At 41.2% G+C, this 21,767-nt stretch overlaps 2 protein-coding genes across 4 annotated transcripts in view; one reads left to right on the top strand and one right to left on the bottom strand.

Annotated features, from left to right (window-relative positions):
- Positions 1-21,767, bottom strand: part of SLC17A8 (solute carrier family 17 member 8) — a 58,006-nt gene that overhangs the window by 13,641 nt on the left and 22,598 nt on the right. For 2 of the 3 annotated variants that reach the window (XM_043968919.1, XM_043968918.1), the window contains exons 4-8: positions 16,057-16,171; positions 14,067-14,154; positions 3,037-3,123; positions 996-1,135; positions 722-871 (exon numbers count right to left, since the gene is read on the bottom strand). In XM_043968919.1, the coding sequence (XP_043824854.1) occupies positions 722-871; positions 996-1,135; positions 3,037-3,123; positions 14,067-14,154; positions 16,057-16,171 (580 nt within the window). The remainder of the gene's footprint in view (positions 1-721; positions 872-995; positions 1,136-3,036; positions 3,124-14,066; positions 14,155-16,056; positions 16,172-21,767) is intronic. The other variant, XM_043968920.1, reaches the window with a different exon arrangement.
- On the top strand, positions 3,605-4,680 carry LOC122729831 (clathrin light chain A-like). Its single transcript, XM_043968921.1, has one exon. The coding sequence runs from the start codon at positions 3,723-3,725 to the stop codon at positions 4,392-4,394; it is 672 nt and encodes a 223-aa protein (XP_043824856.1). The 5' UTR covers positions 3,605-3,722; the 3' UTR covers positions 4,395-4,680.

Genomic DNA, 21,767 nt, shown 5'->3' with positions numbered 1-21,767 from the left:
GCTTCCTCCAACCTTCATAATCTGTGTAGTGTGTCCCCCAGGAAGACACTCCCTCCTCATCTGCCCCATTGAAACCATCTTCCTGAAGAGTTCAACCCAATGCCACCATCTCCACAAGATCAAAGGATAATAGATTTCAAGCTGGAAATGGATTTTAGGTGACATCTGGTCCAACCCTTTCAATTTACAGATAAGGAAACCAAGGAGCAAAGTGAATTTTCCCACAGGTCATGAAGATAGTAAGTGACAGAGCTGGGACCCGAGCCCACATCCTCTAACTCGAAATCCAAATCTCTTTCCACTCAGCCAAACCACAGGTAGCATTTGTACTCTGCTTTAGAGTCGACAAAGCACATATTATCTCATTAGAACCTCACGATAATCTGATGAGGATGTTACCACAGGGATTATCACCTCCATTTTACAGATTAAGAAACTGAGGCTCAGAGCCTTTAGGTGATTTGCTCAGTCACACAGCCAGAGAAGCAGCAGGTCTGAGACCTGAACCCAAATCTTCTGGACCCAAATCCAGGGCTTTACCACCACATCACAAAAGGGGAACAGGTCCTGTGGGTGGACCTCCCCAGTCTAAATAGCCAAGGCAGAGGGTGAGAAAGTTGGCTGCTAGAATGGGTAATTCTCATGTGATTTTGTCCCAAGTCTGCTATGAATGGTTCCCAGAAGCACTTACGAAGACTTCAACTTGTGTCCTTGCATTTACCTTGCTGATTGCAAAGCCAAAGACTTCTTCAAAGTAAGCAGGCTGACTGATCAACAGTAAATAGAAGGTCCAACTCCGACAAAAGTTGGCCACGATGATGGCGTAAACGGGCATTGATGTGAAAAACCGTTTCCAGGGGGTATGAAATTTCTAGAAAAGGAAAATTATGAAGTTTTTGGTGGGAAGAACTCTCTCACTCTCAATGGAGCAAGGCAGCAAGTAGGGGAAATTCTTACGGAGAAGAAGCCAGAGGCTGATAACTAGTGATACTCACGTCTAGGCTGACGAGGTTGGCGCCTTCTCCTATGCTTGTCTCTATGTAGGTGCGCTCTTCCTCGGAGATAGTTGGGTGAGAGGCAGGGCACTCATAGGCATGCAGCAACCAAAACATGTACCAAATAATCCCAAACATCCCTGTGTGGAGAAACAATGGTGGTCTGCTCCCAGATGCAGAATAATGCTCAGTTCTCATTTCCTTCCATCTCTCTTTTTTGATTGTTTTGGGGGTTTTTTGGTTGTTGTTTTTTGCAGGGCAATGAGTGTTAAGTGACTTGCCCAGGGTCACACAGCTAGTGTCAAGTGTCTGAGGCCAGATTTGAACTCAGGTCCTCCTGAATCCAGGGCTGGTGCTTTATCCACTGTGCCACCTAGCTGCCTCCCACCCCCATCTCTTTTAAATACTCAATTTTGAAAACACCTTTCAATAGTCCCAAACAATTTTGCACAATGTTGTCAAAGTGAAGAAGCCATGACAGCTGGTTTGTGGGACAGGAAAGAAGAAGCTGCAGCCAGTAGCTCCAAAAAGGGCACCAGTCTCTTTCTCTATGTCTCTCTCTGTTTCTGTCTCTCTCTCTCTCTGTCTCTCTCTCTGTCTCTCTCTCTGTCTCTGTCCCTCTGTCTCTCTCTTTCTCTCTCTCTGTCTCTCTGTCTCTGTCTCTCTGTCTCTGTGTCTTTCTCTGTGTCTCTCTGTCTCTCTCTCTCTGTCTTTCTCTGTGTGTCTCTGTCCCTGTCTCTCTCTCTCTCTCTCTCTCTCTCTCTCTCTCTCTCTCTCTCTCTCTCTCTCTCTCTCTCTCTGTGTCTCTCTCTGTCTCTCTGTCTTTCTCTCTGTCTCTATCTCTGTCTCTCTGTCTCTGTCTCTCTCTGTCTCTGTCTGTTTCTCTCTGTCTCTGTCTGTGTGTGTGTGTGTGTGTGTGTGTGTGTGTGTCTCTCTCTCTCTCTCTCTCTCTGTCTCTCTGTCTCTCTCTCTCTCAGAAATTTTCCTGGGCTTCTGGTCTTTTGTTTCTAAAACTGGCCCTTATGTTGTTGCTCAGTTGTGTCTGATCCCATTCAGGGTTTTCTTGACAAAGATACTACAGCAATTTGCCATTTTCTTCTCTGGATCATTTTACATATAAGGAACCTAAGGATGAGTGGCTTGTTCAGGGTCATATGGCTAGTAAGTATTTGAGGCCAGATTTGAACTCACAAAGATGATCCTTCCTGACTCCAGGCCCAACAGGAAGAAAAGTAAGAACGAACCAGGTGAAACTTATTTGCAGCAGATGAGTACAGCTCTAGAAAGACTGGTTACCATGGGCATCTCCACTAATGTTTTCTTATGGTATACATATATGTGTGCATGTATATGCATGCACATGTCCCTAGGAAGTGTTTCATGCATCTGACTATGGTGCAAACTGCTGGAAGTTTCAGACACAGAAAGACTAAAAATGTCTGACAACCCTGAGATGAGGCCATTAACAACTGCTTCCTTGACCACACTTGCTGAGGCATTTCCTGGTCTCTCAGCTATGTCTGTGCCAGAGGTCACAGTGCCCTGACAGTCAAAGGTCATGAGGCCCTAACACATGGCTAGACTCCTTATAGGAAATGTCATGTTGATTTTGGGTGATCTGATATTTAAATAAAAATACCTCTTTATCCATTTCAAGAACACCCATTTCAGGGCAGCTAGGTGGTGCAGTAGATAGAGCACCAGCCCTGAAGTCAGGAGGACCTGAGTTCAAATCCACCCTCAGACACTTGACACTAGGTATGTGACCCTGGGCAAGTCACTTAACCCCAATTGCCTCACTAAAAAACAAAACAAAAAAAATCCCACCCATTTCAATCCATAAAATACAAAGCTTTAAATTATCTTTCTTGGTAATAAAAATTCCATTTTGATACTGAATATTACACATACTTAAACTTTATTAAATATACTTAACTATTCCTCTTTCCCAAGAGTGCATGCAATCTTAGACAAATACCAAGTAAAAGAAAAGTTATCTCTAGGAGCCAACAGGGTAAACTTGTGAAGTAAAATAACTCACCGTAAATATAAAAGACCGAGGACCATCCAATGTATTGTACCAATACTCCAGCCAGTGGCATGGCAACCACTGCCCCAGCATATGACCCTAGGGACAAGAGAACAATGGGGAACATTGACCCTCTAGAATTATAGGCACCTTCTAGATACATAGAGGTGTGTTAGATAAACACCAGGTTGCAATGAATTCTGAGCAACAAGGCTGGAGTTTTGGAGAATGGGCCAGGCCAACTCTCATGCCACCATTAAAGAAGGAAGAGTTGGAAGGCCAGCATTGCCCCTCAAATACCATTCACCCCAAGGAGAGAAAAAAGTGTTCAGAAGGAAGAGAAGAAATAAAAATGTCAAATGAATATCTAAAAATATACAGAAAAAAAAAACACATTTAAAAAAGGGGCAGCTAGGTGGCGCAGTGGATAGAGCACCGGCCCTGGAGTCAGGAGTACCTGAGTTCAAATCAAGCCTCAGACACTTGACACTTACTAGCTGTGTGACCCTGGGCAAGTCACTTAACCCCAATTGCCTCACTTAAAAAAAAAAATATTAAAAATATACAGAAGAGCCCCCCGACTACCACTACCACAGTGGCCGCTGACCTCCGTCCCTGCCTGCTTTCCCTTTCCCGGTCCCGTTCTCTGCTCGCCCGCCCGCCCGATCGCTCGCCCGTCCGCTCCGGCCCTGTGCGCCATGGCTGAAGTAGATCCATTTGGCGCGGCCGCCGCTCCGGCCTCTGCCCCGGGGGTTCCCGCAGTAGGTAACGGGGTGGCGAGCGGCGGCAGCAGCGAGGAAGATCCGGCCGCGGCCTTCCTAGCCCAGCAGGAGAGCGAGATCGCGGGCATCGAGAACGACGAGGGCTTCAGCATCCTCGACAGCGGCAGTGTGCCCGCTTCCCTGCAAGGGGAGCCCCCCGGGGGCTCAGATGGTATTGATGGAGTGATGAATGGAGAATACTACCAGGAGAGTAATGGTCCAACTGATAGTTATGCAGCTATTTCACAAGTGGATCGATTACAGTCAGAACCAGAGAGTATCCGGAAATGGAGAGAAGAACAAATGAAACGTCTGGAAGTCCTTGATGCTAATTCTCAGAAGCAAGAAGCAGAATGGAAAGAAAAAGCAATAAAAGAGTTGGAAGAATGGTATGCAAGGCAAGATGAACAGCTACAAAAAACAAAAGTAAATAACAGGGCAGCTGAAGAAGCTTTTGTAAATGATGTTAAAGAGACTTCTCCTGGCACTGAGTGGGAACGTGTGGCTCGGCTGTGTGACTTTAACCCCAAGTCTAGCAAGCAGGCCAAGGATGTGTCCCGCATGCGCTCAGTCCTCATCTCCCTCAAGCAGGCCCCCCTCGTTCACTGAAGGGAAGCCCAGTGAAAACACTACGTTTGCAATATCTTAATCTTACTCAGCGAAGCTGTTCAGTCATTGGATTAATTATGTTGGGTTCTTTTGGACCAAACCTCTTGTCTTTAGAGTTGATCATTGTTTGTGATTGCATGTTTTCTTCAACTGTTTTCTCCCTGGCATTCCGAGTGGGAGGGAAGTGAGAACCTCCAGGACAATAGCCTCTTGTGCTTTTGTGCATTGTCATTTTCAACTGTACTGATAATAAAATTCTCTTTCAAATAGCAAAAAAAAAAAAAAAATATACAGAAGAGAGCAAAAACAAGTTCAAACGGGCATGCAAGTAAAAGATCACATTGTGAAATTAAATGGACCCATTAAAATTGTATCAATTTTAATCAAATATGTGTTTATTAAGGGTTGTACTGTACCAAAGTACTGAAGATCCAAGGAAAAAGAAAAGACACTTGCTACCCAGGGGGCTTATATTTCCTCATGGTCACCCTGTGAGATGCGTAGTATTTAGAAGTATCTTTGGCTGACAGTAAAGTTGAATTTCACCTGCCTAAGGTCACACAGTGCAAGTGACTGGAGATTCAAGTTTCAAAGAAACATTTGAGAAAAATATACAGAGAAGAGATGGGAGCACAGAGAAACAGAGAAATTTTGCTACTACCATGTTAGATTAAATGTATTTGCAGGGGGGGTGGGGAGGAAGCAAGGCAGCGCAGTGGATAAAACACCAGCCCTGGATTCAGGAGGATCTGAGTTCAAATCCGGCTTCAGATACTTTGCACTTACTAGCTGTGTGACCCTGGGAAAGTCACTTAACCCTCATTGCCCTGCAAAAATAAATAAGTAAATAAAAATAGATTAAATGTATTTAGATACATATATACACACACATGGGTGGCCAGGTGGTGCAGTGGATAGTGCTTTGGGCCTGGAGCCAGGAAGACTTGAGTCTAAATTCAGCCTCAGATACTTATGTACTAGCTGTGGAACCCTGTGCAAGTCACTTAGCCTCCTGCTTGCCTCAGTTTCCCCATCTGTATAGTGAGCTGGAGAAGGAAGTGGCAAATCACTCCAGTCTAGCTAGGGTTAGCCAAGAAAACCACAGATGGGGTCACAAGAGTCAGACATGACTAATCAAAAAAACATCAATAAACTATACACACATATATTTATACATAAAATTTTTTGCTAGCTTTACATTTAAGGCTCACAGATCATAGTTACACAGTAACCCCTTTATCTCTCAGCCTTTCTGAGATCCATCTCCATAGGATGACCTTTGCCCTTCCATAAACCTTGAGCCCCATTTCCCAAAGGATATTCAGCAGAGCCTTGGTGTATGCAAATGAGAGTTCCTTGAGAAGCCGCTGATTGGTCATTGATGCCCCAGCCCCATTCCTAACTGAGGATGAGGGAGAGACTGGGAGAATGAGAGAGGATTAGGAAGCTAGGTCATTTCCTATTGGAGGCCACCAGGTCAGGTGAGCTCTCAGAGGGATATGGGCATGGATGTCCAGGGTTCCTTCCCCATCCTCTGGGTGGCAACCCCATTCCTCATGCCCCATCAAGGACCCTCCATCTCTTCCTTCTATGACCTTCTTCATCATCTTGCCCCTTTGGTACCCCACCAATGTTGTCTTTTGCACTAACACCCTTCCCTTGGGGCAACCAGTATTCATGAGTCATGAGAAGTAGTGCAGTATCGTGCCTTAACTAGGAGTCAAGAAGACCTAGGTTTGAATGCTGCCTCAGACATTAGCTATGTGACCTTGGGCAAATTATTTTAGGGCAGCTAGGTGGTACAGTAGATAGCGAGCCAGGCCTAGAGTCAGGAAGACTTATCTTCCTGTGTTCAAATCTGGCCTCAGACACCGAGTAGCTATGTGACTCTGGGCAAGTCACTTAGCCCTGCTTGCTTACCTCAGTTATCTCATCTGCAGAAGGCAATGGCAAATTACTCCAGTACCTTTGCCAAGAAAACTCCAGATGTGGTCATGAAGAGTTAGACACAACTGAAAACCAACTGAACAACAACGAAATACTAGATGCTATTCATAGTATCTATACATCTATATGCCTATACTCATTCCTTCATCCATAAAATGAGGATAATAATGTACTCTCCACCTAGTGTTAGGGTAAAGACCAAGTGAGATAATATTGGTAAAACACTTTGCAAATATTCAAGTGCTATATAAATTTTGATATTATTTGTGGGGGAGGAGAGGGAGGCAAAAGGGGCAAAGTGACTAGCCCAGGGTCACACAGCTAATAAGTATCTGAGGCCAGATTTGAACTCAGGTCCTCCTGACTCCAGGGCTGGTGCCATTATGCCACCTAGCTACCCCAGATTTTTGGATGTTATTAATGTTCACAGGATCATGTAGCTGGAAGGCATTTTGGAAGCCATCAAGTTCAACTTCCTTATTTTACAGATGAGGAAACTGAGGCATTCAGCAGTTAAAGGACTTGCCTGAGGCCACATAGCTGTTAAGTGGCAGAACTGGGATTTATAGATTCATATTTGTAGCTGTAAGGGACCTTGGTGAGGGCCAGTGAGTTGAATCCCTTCATTTTACAGAAGAGGAAACTGAGGTACCGAGAGGTTAAGTTACTTTCCCAGGGTCATCACAGCCGGGAGGTATCTGAGGTGAGTCTTTCACCTAGGTCTTCCTTACTCCCAGTCCAAGGCCCTACTTTACTTCCACAAGTTCATCCCTCCAACTTTAGCATGCTTTCCACTGCAACCTACTTAACCTGGTAAATACTTATCTATTCTGGCTGTTTATCTTGTCTAGACAAGATTGTGAGTCCTATGGGGCATTGATTAGTTTTCCATGCTCTCTAATACCATAATTCCTAGTCTAGTGACAGGCATCCTGTGAACTTCCAATAAATATTAACTCAATTGAAAAAAACTAATCTGAGACTTGCCCTTGACCATGGATAAGAAGTAGCTGGCTTTAGAAGAATGAACAGCAACAAGACACAGACTGCTTTTCTTAATTTCTGTCCCTCCACCCCATACCTCCAACATCTTATTTCATTTCATCTTAAATCTGGATTTCCAGATCCTATTTCTATTGCAGTCTCAAATCTCAAAATCCCAGGCATAGACCTCATGCCAAAGATATCCAGCAAACAGACCCGTGGGCGTTACTGGGCAGATGAATCGATTTGAAGCCTGTCCTTCTAAATGGAGTCCAATCCTCAGTCAATGATATAAATAGGAACCACATGTCTACCACGAGTTGATGGAACTCATGTCAGGAGCCAGAGGGTTAGGACATAGCAGGAATTCAAGGAGCCTACCAGCAAAATGTAATTTCCAGAAAAGATTTTGGAACTATGACCCCAAAGTTACCAAACTGTACATACTATTTGAACAATTAATACCACTATACTCCAAAGAGATCAAAGAAAGGGGAAAGGGACCTATATGTACAAAATATCTATAGCAGCCCCTTTCATAGTAGTCAAAAAACTAGAAACTCCTATTGGGAAATGGCTAACCAAACAGTGGTATATGGATGAAATAGAATATTAGTGGCCATTAGAAATGATGAAATGGACAATTTCAGAGGAAACTAGGAAGAGCTCTACGAATTGACACAAAGCAAAGTGAGTAGAACCTAGAGAACAAGTTATCCAATGCAAAGAATACTATGGAGAAAGGAGACTTTGAAAAGACTAACATCCTCTGACCAATGCAATGATAAACCATGAATCCAGAAGACTAAAAACAAAACACATCACCCACCTCCCGCCAAAGAGGACTTAAAATACAGAATGAGATATCTATTTTTGGACATGGCCAATGTGGGAATTAGTTTTGTTGGACCGAGCATGTTTGTTTTGTTGTTGTTGAGTTGTTATTACTCAGTTGTTTCATTTGTGCCTCATTCTTTGTGACCCCATTTGGAGTTTTCTTGGCAAAAAAATGAAGAAACTGAGGCAAACAAGGAATGACTTGTCCAGGGGTCACTCAGGTAGTAAGTGCCTGAGGCTTGATTTGAATTCAGGCCTTCTTCACTCCAGGTTTGGCACTCTATCCACTGTGCCACCCAGTTGCCCCACATTTGTAATGAGGAATTTATTTTTCATTTTATTGTTCAGCTGAGGATACCATAGAAGGAAAAGATGATAAATGCTTTTAAAAATAAACACCTAAAAAAAAAGATAATAGAAGTTTAGCAAGGAAAGGAAAGATAACTTTAGAAGCATACCTTGAAAATATAGACAAGTAAAGTAAATAATTATTATTTTTCATTTTTATTTGTGATATATAATTATATTTTCTACATATATCAAACATAGATATAATATATAAAAATACACATATATGACATATAATAATGAGATTAGTATAAATTTATGGAAAAAGGAAAAGAAGTAAGGAGGGGAAGGCTGAAGATGAACAGAAGAGCAATTAGAACCATAAATTAATAACAATTAATCATGGATTATAGACTTTGAGCTGGAAGAGATTTAAGAGGCCCCTTGTTTTACACAGGGGAAACTGAGACCCTGAGAAGATACGTGATTTAACCAAGGTCACACAGCTATGTCATCAGATCATAAACTTAGATTTGGCAGGGGTTGTAGAAGTCATATAGTTCCATCACCTCATTGAGGAAACTGAGGTCTAGTAAGGTTAAGTGACTTTCCCAGGGTTCTACAACTATGACAATTTATTGATTAAATTATTATTAAATTATTGATTATTGGTTAAAAGTTACAAGGGGGCAGCCAGGTGGCGCAGTGGATAGAGCACCAGCCCTGGAGTCAGGAGTATCTGAGTTCAAATCCGGCCTCAGACACTTAACACACACTTACTAGCTGTGTGACCCTGGGCAAGTCACTTAACCCCAATTGCCTCACTAAAAAAAAAAAAAAAGTTACAAGGGATATGGGAGGCCATCAAGGCTACCTTTTTCCTTTTATAGAAGAGGAAGAAGAAGATAAGAGAGCTGGACTTGCCCAAGGCCACACAAATACTTAGTATCTAACACCATATTTGAACCCTGATCTTCCTAACAACAAGCCCAGTGCCCTTTTCACTAAGGTCCCAGAAGAGCTGGGAGGAGAACGGACTCAAAAGGGGGTAGCTAAGATGCACAGTGGATAAAGCACTGGCCCTGGATTCAGGAGGACCTGAGTTCAAACCCAGCCTCAGACACTTGACACTTACTAGCTGTGTGACCCAAGCAAGTCACTTAATCCTCATTGCCCTGCAAAAAAAAAAAAAAACACAGACACACACAAAAAAAAAAACACAGGTAAAGGATCAAGTCTTGGCAAGGATGACAAACCCTTCTTACTCACAGAAAGGACCCAGTAAAAAGGAGGAGTAAAAAGGAGATTCTGCAGTGGAGAACAGCAGCAGAAGGAAGTTGTCTCAGACAGCCTCAACGTCAGGAGAAGGTACAAGGTTACCTGCTAAGAATGAGTGAGGTGAGGGGAGGACCCAGGGCCTGAGGAGGATGGAGAGGAATAAAGCAACTACTTCATGGAATGAGATAAACAGATGATAAGAAACAAATGATCGGATCTCCCAGTTAAAGAGGGGGCCAGCCAAGACAGGTAAGTCATTGTTGTAGAGGAGCTCATTGGCGCAATGGCCCAATATTCCCCAATAACTACCAGGAGTTAAAACAAAGAGGCCATCCAGTGGAAGCTGTCTAGAGCTGGGGATTGGCAGGGTAGGCCTGGCAAAAAGCCAAGGGGTTGAGGGATTCTAGGGAGGTAGCAAATGCATCATTGAATTAGCTGATTTGGGGGGCAAATGAAGCCAAAATTGGGAGGATTCATTACTAAGAATTTAAAAGACTAGAGGTCTCTATGAGAGTGAAGAGCAAGGTCATTTGGTGTGAAGAAGTGGGATAACCATCGATTTTAGTCCAAAAGGGTGATTTTGGTGTTTTAGAACTTAATGGGTTGATATCAACACAGAAGAAAGTATCCAGAGGTGAAACCACTGTGATTTATGCTTGGTCCTGCGCTGTTTAGCCATTTTACAAATCACTTAAAGACATATGCCATGCTCATCACCTCTTCAGATGACACAAACCTTGAAGAGATCACTAAAACTGTAGTTAGCCAAGGCAGGATTTGACAATAGCTCAAGAGGTTTGAATAATTATTGGGCCAATTCGAACATTAGGGAACTGAATTGGTATAAAAGGTAACACATTTGGGTTTAAACAAAACTTTCCTAGCCTTGAAAGTTGTTCCTAAGTGGAATAGGTTGCCTCAGGAGGTAGTGAGTTCCCCATCCTGGCACTCTTCCATCAGAGATGTCTATCTCTTCATTGGGGCAGTTGTAAAAGTGGATCATTGGTCAGATATGGCTTAAGTAAAATGACTATAAGATTCCTTTCCAGCTCTGAGAATCTTTTAAGATAAGGACTGCACCTTAGCTAGAAAATCTAAGGCATTTCATTTGTTTGATAGTTCTCTGCTGAAGCTCAATCATTCTGAGGTCTGTTGAGGAACTAGCCAAGATGTGGGAGTGGTTGCTGAGTTGGCCCTGGATCTCCAAAGAGACCTAGATCATTCTAACTAGAAGAATTGATGAGTACTGGGTCTGCGGTTTTATTGGCACAGGGACCATCCAAGTGAGGAAATGCTCTCTGTCAGTACAGACTGGTCCCTTTTCTGTTACTTTAAGGGTCTTAGAGAGTTGCCTGGGACACAGAGAGATTACTTTTCCAGAGACCCCTAGCTAGCTTACATCAGAAGTGGAACATGAACCCAGGTCTTCCTGGCTCTGAGTTCAACTACCTTGCCACCATATTACATTGCCACTCTGGGGGGAAGAAAAAAAAAAGCCCAGAAATGAGCTAACTAGAAGGACAGGGCTTGGACCTGTGAGATCATTGGTATGGGGAACTCATAGTTGAGGAACTCTTTCTAATGGAAGAGGTAAAAAGGGGTTAACAGATAAACTTTGGGGCAGCTAGATGGCGCAGTGGATAGAGCACCAGCCCTGGAGTCAGGAGTACCTGAGTTCAAATCCGGCCTCAGACACTTAATACTTAACTAGCTGTGTGACACTGGGCAAGTCACTTAACCCCAATTGCCTCACTTTAAAAAAAAAATAATAAAAAAAATAGCACTACTATTAAAAAAAAAACAGATAAACTTTGACTTGAGTCCTTATTAAATAGTACCTAAAAGGGTTAACAGAGAAACTAAGGTTTGTGTTTTTACTGTAACCAAGAGGGTTTGTCCCTATCAACCCTTACCATCAACAAAGATAGTAACCAGGGACCATTAACCATTAATAGTGATTAATATTCCTAGATGGCAGGACACCTAGAAACAAGATCTTAAGTAAAGAGATATCATAAACACAGAGACCCTCTGGGTCTAACAGGTTTAAGCATGTCATTAGGAATATGTGCAGAAAGGGCCAAATTTGTCCTTAGATTCACCTTATGATTCCTAAACCCCAAAAACACACCTCCAAGGAAAAAGGTACCGCCTCAGGGGTATCCAAATTAGGATAGGCCCTCCCCTGTACCTCCCTAAAATGGAGATTAGGATAATGTGGAGATGATCAATTATTTTCTTATTATAAATATAACCACCTTTCTTTTCTCAATTTTAGATATTCTCCCTGTGGTCATCACAGCCTTTCAATAAAACTTAGGAAACTGAGTCACTGAGTCTTGTTATTCTTTTGGGACGCCTCATGATCAATCTAATCAACTATCTACCATCATACATCACTTCTACCACAACGGACTGGCCCCCTTTCTGCAGCATAGTTTTGGCTACTTGGGTCACAGAGAAATGTAGTGACTTTCTCAGAGGCAGGCAGCCAAGATACACCACAACCAGGTGTAACTGACCCTTCAAACCAGATCTCTAGGAACCCCACCACACTATTTCTCTACACAGGAAACCAGAAAGGGTTGAATTAAAAGGCGGCTTAAAACTTCACAAGGACAAAATCCCTGCCCAAAGGCAAGAGTGTAAAAAGCTGTTAGAGTATATAGAGGAACCTGATAGGCAGGTTCTCTCAGGAATGAGTCACAAGAAGAGGCCCTATTAGCATTCTGATGAATATTTCAAAACATTCTCCAGATTGACATGTACCTTTCAGCATGAGAAAGAGTATGGAAGAAAACATGAAACATTCTCTCTCTCCCATTCATTCATTCATTCATTCATTCACATTCTCTCTTTCTGTCTGTTTCTGTCTCTGTGTCTCTGTGTCTCTGTCTCTGTCTCTCTGTCTCTGTCTCTGTCTCTGTCTCTCTCTGTCTCTCTCTCTCTCTCTCTCTCTTTCTCTGTCTCTGTCTCTCTCTCTCTCATTGGAATGAATAGAGATATGACCCAAGGCGTCCCTTTGGGGCAACAGGAACATTAAGGTGAATGGTGAGGCTACTTCCTGGAGCAGTAGTTAGGAGAGAAGAGCTCCCCTTCTATATGAAAGGGGGACTGTAGGTTAAAAGTTATTCCCCTGTCCAGAGTGGCACATGGCCAAGTTTTCTTTTGCTCCTTATTCATGCTAAATAAATCAGTGGAAAATTTATTTAAAATTAATTAGTAATTAAAATGAGCCAATTAATTAACAATTCATTATTAAATTTAATTAAAGTACTTTGGAGAATTACATGAATAGGATAGAAATATAAAGGTGAAGTACAAAGAACACTGGATTATGGGATTCAAGTTTTGGTCTTGCTAATAAACCTCTGAGATGTGGTTTCACCTTAGAGGCAATGTCATTCAACCTTGTCATTTTACAGATGAGGAAACTGGGTCTAAAAGGAAGATGTTGCCCATAATGACCCAGGTAATAAGTGGCAAAGAGGAAATTTGAACCAAGGCACCATAATTCCATCATACCAAACTTTTTTTTTTTTTTTTTTTGCCAATCACTTACTCTGTTGGCAGGTAGGTGGCAGAGTAGAAAGAATGCCAGACCTAAACAAGCTCAAATCCAGCCTCAGACACTTCCTAGCTGTGTGGCCCTGGGGCAAGTTACTTCACCCTGTTTACCTCAGTTTCCTCATCTGTAAAATGAGCTGGAGAAAGAAATGGTAAACCATTCCAGTATCTTTGCCAAGAAAACTCCAAATGGGGTCATGAAAAGTCAGACACAACTGAAATAACTGGACAACAAAAAGAACAACAAATACTCCCTTAAGACCTCAGTTTCCTCCTCTATAAAATGAAGGGGTTGACCTCTTTGATCTCTCATGTCCTTTATTAGTCCTACAAGAACCTATAATCCTTCAGAGAAGCAGGAGGAGACTTGTATGAACCAACCTTGGGTGAAGTAAAAAGAATGAAGAAAACAATACAGCTGATGACTGGGACAACATAAGGCAGAAAGAACTGAAGCATGAAAGCCAACGCTGTTTACTCATAAAGACCAAGCATCTTGGTCATGACAAAGAGCTGAAAAGCTGAAAAAAGGTTTCCTCTTCTCTCTTTCTAGAGGTGAGGGACTGTGGGTATGGAAATAGTATATACACTGTCAAATTCAGTTGATGTGTTCGTTGGTTTCCCCAAACTGCCTTTTTTTTTAATTCTTTGCTAGAAAAGATGACTCACTAGTCAGGGAAGGGGAAAGAATATATTTGAAAATGAAGGCAATGGGAAAAAATGATACCAATAGATAATTTTTTAAAGATCTCATCCTTCTAAAACACTTACCACAGAAAGAGGTAGTTGCCAGTCTGCTTCTCTCCAGTGGGGGTGCCCACTTACTCCACATCCCATGGCATGCTGGGTAGGTAACACCCTGGCAAATGTGTCAAAAATGCGTTATTTGATCTGGCTTTATTTTATTTATTTCCTAATCTGTCTCCCCCTTATCTGACACAAGTCATTCTTTTTAGGCACAGACTATATAAAAAACGTAGCAATCCCATTTAATTATTATCAGAAACTTGAGTTTGAGTGATACTGAAATAGGGGCAGGGATCTCTTTAAGATCCACCGAATCCCATAATATTAGCACAGAAAGTGTAACAAGACCGTAGACTTATAACCCAGAGGGACTTTGGGGGTCATTTAGTCCAATCTCCCCCCCCATAGGAAAAATCACCCCAAACGGGGTCAGAGTCTGTCAAGACTGAAATGACAGAACAAAAGGGTCACATGTGTGAGAGGCAAGATTTGAACTCAAGCCTTACTTAAAGCCAAGTCTAGCCCTCTGTACACTGTGCGACCTGGCTCCCGAGTTATGGGAAGGCAGATCTGCCTCAATACAAGGAAGGAATTGGAGAAGGCAGCTTTACAAAGTGGATTAAGAGCCAGCCTGAGTTAGTTCTGACTCATCCTGGATGCATGACCCTTAGATGCAATTTACTTAACCTCTTTGGGCCTCAGTTTCCTTATCTGTAAAAAGAATGTGTTGAAATAAGTGGACTCTGACATGCCATCCAGCTTTGTATCTTTGGTCCTAAATTGTAGAAAAATTTCTGAGATGTATTAGTAGCAGGAATTTCTTCATTGGTGGAAGTAATTTCCTCACTGGGAATGCTCCCGACCAATGAAATCACAAGTCCTGATCAGAAAAAGGAAGGGCTTACTAACACTTGAAGCAGTTGAGGATTAAAATGGGCAGCCTCCTGCCATGGTGAGCTTCCCACCCCTGGAAATGCTCAGAGAGGACAAATGCGCTCTGAATTGTTGTAGAAGAGATTACATTATCACGGGAGGGCAGAGAAGAGAGGAAAGGGAAGACCAGATGGCACCTCCATTCCTTCTAATTCTATGTACTTTACGATACAATCTATGGCCCAGTAAAAATGATGTTGGATTTGGAGTTGATATTGTTCAGTCATTTTCAGTCTTATTCAACTTTTGGTGACCCCATTTGGGGTGTTCTTGGCAAAGATACTGGAGGGGTTTGGCAGTGCCTTTTCCAGCTCATTTTACAGATGAGGAACTGAGGCAAACAGGGTTAAGTGACTTCCCCAGGGTCACACAGCTAGTAAATAAGTATCTGAAGCCAGATTTGAACTCAGGAAAATGAGTTTTCCTGACTCCAGCCACTCTATCCAATGAGCCACCTAGCTGCCCCTTGGAGTTAGAGCACCTGAGTTCAGATAATTGTCTTTACCTGGGAAAAAAATGGTCAACACACTCTTGACGCCTCAGTTTCCTCATTTGTAAAAATGAGAAGGTTGAGCTAGATGGCCTTTGAGGTTCCTTCCCACGTCTAAATTTGTGATATTGTGTGAAATGGCTACTCATTATGTTTTATACATGAGAACATTTTGGAGAGAATATTCACTCTTATAATAACAGGAAGTTGAAAATAAGCAGGAAAATAGTCAATCAACAAGCATTTATTAAATGCCTACTACGTGCCAGGCACTGAAGTAGGTGCTAGGGATACAAAGACAAAAGTGAGACAAGGGGGCAGCTAGGTGGTGCAGTGGATAAAGCACCAGCCCTGGATTCAGGAGGACCTGAGTTCAAATCCAGTCTCAGACACTTGACACTTACTAGCTGTGTGACCCTGGGCAAGTCCCTTATCCCTCATTGCCCCACAAAAAAAAAAGTGAGACAAAAAGCAAAGCAGAACAGTGGGCATGGAGTTTCCATCTTGAACTCGAACCAAAAAAGATGGCATTTTGGAAGAACTCCAGTATCCAAGGCAAAATATAAAAGTATCAGGAAATTGTTCTCCTACCTCCACCAGACCCTGTAGAATCCTGACCAACATGACACAGCCATAATGTACCCGGGCTGCGGAAGGGATGAACATATTCAGGGTGGACGTTAAGAAAACAGCTGCTCCAAATACCCTGCAAAAAGAAAGCAATAAGACACACTTATGGTTCATGGACATGATCACTTTAAAAACAGCAAAAAAAAACCCAGTTGATTATAATGGCAAAATGTATGGTACCTACTTTGCTGGGCTTTTATGAAGAAAATTCTCTGTCAAGCTTAAGGTACTATATACAGGTTAAGATGAACAGGATACTATCACGAAAACCTGGAAAGACCTACATGAACTGAAGCAGAGTGAAATGTACTGTATACAAAATAACAGCAATAGTTGGGGATGATCTGCTGGGAAGCATGTGGTTATTTTCAGCAAGGCAATGATACAATCTAACCCTGAAAGATTTATGAAGATTGCAGCCCATCTGCAGAGAAAGAACTGATAGTATCTGAAAACAGATGGAAACACATTAAAAAAAATTTTTTTTCATTTCCTCTTTGACAATTCCTTAATCTGAAGTTTTGGGGTTTTTGACTGTTTTCTCTTACAATTAGCTAATATGGGAATTTTTCCATGACTACTCATGTAGTGAGTATACTCATGTATAATTTATTTTGAATTGCTTGAGTTCTTGTGGGTAGGGGGTACGAATGGAGGGGGAAGAGAAGTTGGAACACAAAGTTTTTTTTTTAATTGATGTTAAAATTTTGTTTTTACATATATTTTGGAAAATAAATTTCTATTAAAAAAAGAAAATTTAAAAAACAAACAAAAAACAACAACCAAAAAACAACCCTGAAGAAAGAACAAACGGTTCTTTCTTTTTTATTATTATTATTATATATTATTATATAATAATCTGTATTATATAATACAGAACAAACATCTGTATTATATGAGAAATTAACCCAATGGCATATGGTTTCTAATGCTTTGTGGGAAGAGGAAAGGTGCAGTCCAGAACCAAGATTTCCTCAATGTAGGGGGCTTCTGGCATGTAAACTCCATTCACCAAGGCAAATTAGCAACTCATCGATAACTGTTTGTTGTTGTTTAGTCATTTGTCAGTCATGTCTGCCCCTTCTTGACCCCATTTGGGTTTTTCTTGGCAAAGATACTGAGGTGTTTTGCCATTTCCTTCTCCAGCTCATTTGACAGATAAGGAAACTGAAACAAACGGGGTTAAGTGACTTGCCCAGGGTCACACAATTATCGTGCATCAGATGAAGGAAAGCAGCTGGTGCTTCTCACTACCTCCTCACTCCCTAAAAAAATTGTATTTATTTTATATTTGTTTTCATATGTATTTTGTTGTATTTATTTGTTGTACTTGTAGTTATTTTAAACATATTCTTTAAAAATATATTGCCCACATTTCCCAACAGTTTCTAAACCTTGCAATTTCTATTTCTACAATATTTTTTTGGCTCCACTCACACATCCTGGTTCAGATCCTGATTGCCTCTTGCCTGAACTATTGCAATAGCCTCCTACCTGACCTTCCTGCCTCCAGTCTCTCCCCTCTCAAATTCATCCTCCTCTCAACTCCCAAAGGAAGTGATTTTTCTAAAACCCAGGTCAAACCATCTCACCTACACACACACACACACACACACACACACACACACACACACACTCAATAAATTCTAGTAGCTCCTCATTATCTCTAGGATCAAATATAAATGCCTCTATTTGACATGAAATGCTCTTCACATCCTTGTGTTTTCCTACTTTCCAGTCTTCCAACCTCTATATCTTTGCACTGGCTATCCCCCATGCCTGGCATGAATTCCCTCCATGCCTCCAATTCTTGAAATTCCTGGCTTCCTCAAAAAAAAAGTCCACTCAAAAATCATTATCTACAGGGGTCTTTACTCATCCATCTTAGTAGCAAGAGTCATATCTTAAGTATGGTTACTTTAGGTTACAGTGACAGAACATGTTCAGATTTGCCCTTCCTGGTGAATTATACAGAGGATGAACGGATAGACATTCCTCTGCCTGGTTCCAGTTCTCTGTGTGAAAAGTTAGAGAGAGCCATTCATGACTCAAGAGTTTCCAAATGTAAAATCACAAAAAGTTCCCTAACTGAATACCAAGCCAGCACACAGTGGACTTATGAGAGGGGCATCATGCCCCTTTTCTTTTTGTCTCTTCCTTTTGGCTTTTAAGAGTTAGGACTCATTTGAACTGCCTCCTGAGAACTGGGCACAGGAAGGGTGGGTGGACCAACTGTCCCCCTGGACTGTCGTGGGTCCATGAACATGTGGTTGCCTTTTGTGTTTTCTCATTTTTGATCTTTGGTGAGTGAGCATCCGGAAATGGAAGGTCTGGGTCACCTTGTAAGTTTCCAAGGGTTCAACGTTCCTGGAACCCTTGTAAGGAGGCAGCTGGAGCATGAGAAATGCTGGCTCTGGCATCAGTAAGGAATCAGACTTTCTGTGTCCCATAGTATACCAGCCCAGACCCACAGAAGCCAAACATCCAGTCTGGTCCAGCACAACAATGGACTGAACCATCTAACAGTGATCCTTCTGGAGAAATTAAGTCATACTGGTGGTAGTAAGCAGAGCTGACATTTGAATTCAGGCCCTCTGACTCCAAATGCAGATCTTTTCCCCACAGTGTTATGCTACCTCTTCTTTAGTATTCTTGAGATTCAAAAACATTTACCAAATGCCTACTGTATGTATAACTGGGATTGAAACTTTTGAAGGAATAAAAGATGTTATGTATCTCAAAGAAAATGACCATTTTTTTTTGTTTGAAATGTTTATTATTTATGCTTTTTGGGGAATTTGATTTACACGGTATCTTCTAAAAAGAAACTCAATCAAATGCTTCTATAAAAATCAGAGCTTACCAATGTGAGGGCATTAAGTGAATTGACTAAGTAATTAATGTTTAATATATTGGAGAAATCTCTTTTGCCCCAGATTACTGCTTATCTTTCAATATATAAATAAAATCATACATATATAAATTTTACATGTACAAAATTATATATATGCAAATATCCCCAATCTCAGTTTTAAATGTTAGTTACTGATTGTATAATTTATGTTAATTGCAATGTAGCAAGTAATAACAGAAAGGCATGGTTAATTATTCACAATGCTCTACCTTTGAGAAAAATCCCATCCAGTATCAGCTAAATAAGTTACTGTGGAGACAGCCACATAGAATGGTAGGAAAAGTACTGATCATTGGGAGAGTAAGACCTGAGTTCCAATCCTATCTCAAATACTATGACACTGGGAAAGTCATTTAGCCTTTGTCAGTTTCCTCATCTGTAAAATGGGAAAACACTACTTCACAGGGTTGTTAAGAAGAGCAAATAAGAGAATAAATGCTTTGCAAGCCTAAAGTGTAACATAAATCTTACCTATCAATGTTATTAACCGCAAGCTACTTCTGGAAACACAGTCCTGCCATTCAGTTCACTCAGAATATTAAATAAAGTCTCTTTTCAAGAATTTCAGAGTTAGAGACAAATCTAACCCTAAATTCTCGTCTTTTTTTTCTTTTTTTGGTAAGATAAAGATTAAATTGGTTCTCTCCAAAAAAAGTTCTACCTCTTTCTATTATCCAATTTCTCTAAAACCATAGTTCTTGGGGTTTCTTCTTGTTGTTGTTATTGTTTGATTTTTTTGGTTTTTCTGGGGCAATGGGGGTTAAGTGGCTTTCCCAGGGTCACACAGCTAGTAAGTGTCAAGTGTCTGAGGCCGGATTTGAACTCAGGTCCTCCTGAATCCAGGGCTGGTGCTTCATCCACTGCACCACCTAGCTGCCCCCTAAAACCATAGTTCTTAACAATCTCTCTCCAGCCACATTCTTTGCAGAATGACACTCTCCTTAAGCTACGATAACTATCTATGTTGGAAAAGCTATTGAAATTGGGGCTACATGTATATGCATACAAATGTACATGCTGTTTCTCCAAAAGGAATGTAAACTTCTTGAGGGAAGGGATTATTTCATACTTTGTCACTGCATCCCCATTACCTAGCACAGTGCCTGGAGCCTTTTCACCTTTTGACTGACCAGCACCACCTGGCTGTCTGTCTCACTGGCATCACAATATATTCTAAACCAAACCCTGTTTCTTCACTCATTTACCCATGCTCAAAACCCTGGTGTTTTGACTTTTTTCTCTTTTTCATCTCCCAAATCCAATTGCAGATCACTGAGTCTTGGATTTGGAAGGAACCTCAGAGCACAGTTTGTGTCCAAATTGCCTCTACGCTTGCAACAAAGAGTCATCCAACTTTCACTTGAATTCGTGCAACGATGGGGAACTCATTACCTATCAAGCTACCCAACATACTTTTAATTAGTTCTAGTTATTAAGTGGAATTATTTCTTTCCTTCATATCTTCTCATCTTGGCTCAGTCACTTGGCAGAAAGGATTTCTGCAGCTTTCCTTAGAATCAGTAGGGATAGAACCCTGTCGAGTCCTTCTAAACTAAAGATTGTTAGTCTGGATGGAGCCCATGGACCCCTGAGTAGTCTGCAGATTAATTTCAGGGAATCTGTGAACTGATATGGGGGGAAATTTACATCTTTATTTTCACTATCCTTTGATTTCCTTTGCAATCCTGGGTATTTTATTTTATGCATTTAAAAACATTATTCTAAGAAGTCACACTTGGGGTTCACAAAACTGTCCAAAGGGGCCATGTCAAGATAATAGTTGCAGAACCCCTGATCTCAAGTGAAAGCTACCTCTGGTGTCTCCTAGCAACCTACATTTAGAGACACCAGGAGAAAGCCTGGGTCAAATGAATGTTCAGGGGAAAGGACACAAAAGAAAGTTCAGATGGGGCCATAAACAAGCAGAGCAATTTTATTACTATTGCCTTAACTTTAATTTAGGCTTTAAAACAAATTCCATGCAAAAGAAGTTCACAGTTGCACATATAGCCCAGCTAAGAGATACAGGAGAAAGAGCACTATGGCTTAGAGTCAGGAAGACCTGAGTCCAAATCCAGCTTCAGACATTTACTAGCTGTATGATCTTGGACATGTCACTTAACCTCTGCCTGCCTCAGTTTCCTCATCTGTAAAATGGGGATAATAATAGCCTCTACCTCCCAGGGTTGGTGTAAGAACAAAGAGGAGAAAGTATTTGTAATATAAAATCTATTTAAAATTCTTACCTTTTTAGGGAGGGGAAGGAGGGAAGGAGAAAATTTGGAACTCAGAATTTTTTTTAAATGATTGTTTTAAATTATTTTAACATGTAATTGGAAAAAAATAAAATACCATAAAAAAGTTGTAAAATGATTTGAAAAACAAAGTGCTACCGGCCTCAGACACTTACTAGCTGTGTGACCCTGGGCAAGTCACTTAACCCCAATTGCCTCACTAAAAAAAAAAAAAGAAAGAAAAACAAAGTGCTAGATAAATGCTACTATTATTATTAGTAGTACTAAAATATTCTTGTTTATTGATGGTTAGGTTCACTTTTTAAAAGAAAGAAAATCTTAAATTAAATAAGAGGAAAGTGCATTTAGATTTTTCTTTTCATCTCACACATTTCTAATGGGGGTTCAAGTGACTTCACACCCTCTGGTCTGTCATTTCAGACAATTTCTTCATATGTCATAGGCGTGAGAAGTGAAGAGGGATCAGGGCTTCAGAGTAGCAAAATTAACATCTCTTATTGAAA

Source organism: Dromiciops gliroides, chromosome 5, assembly GCF_019393635.1.
Source record: "Dromiciops gliroides isolate mDroGli1 chromosome 5, mDroGli1.pri, whole genome shotgun sequence".
Lineage (NCBI taxonomy): Eukaryota > Metazoa > Chordata > Mammalia > Microbiotheria > Microbiotheriidae > Dromiciops > Dromiciops gliroides.
The sequence above is the reverse complement of the archived record's forward strand: the minus strand, read 5'-3'. Positions and strand labels throughout refer to the sequence as shown.

Bases quoted from the DNA above. Each gene is read 5' to 3' on its own strand.
- LOC122729831 (XM_043968921.1), top strand. From the start codon at position 3,723: ATGGCTGAAGTAGATCCATTTGGCGCGGCCGCCGCTCCGGCCTCTGCC.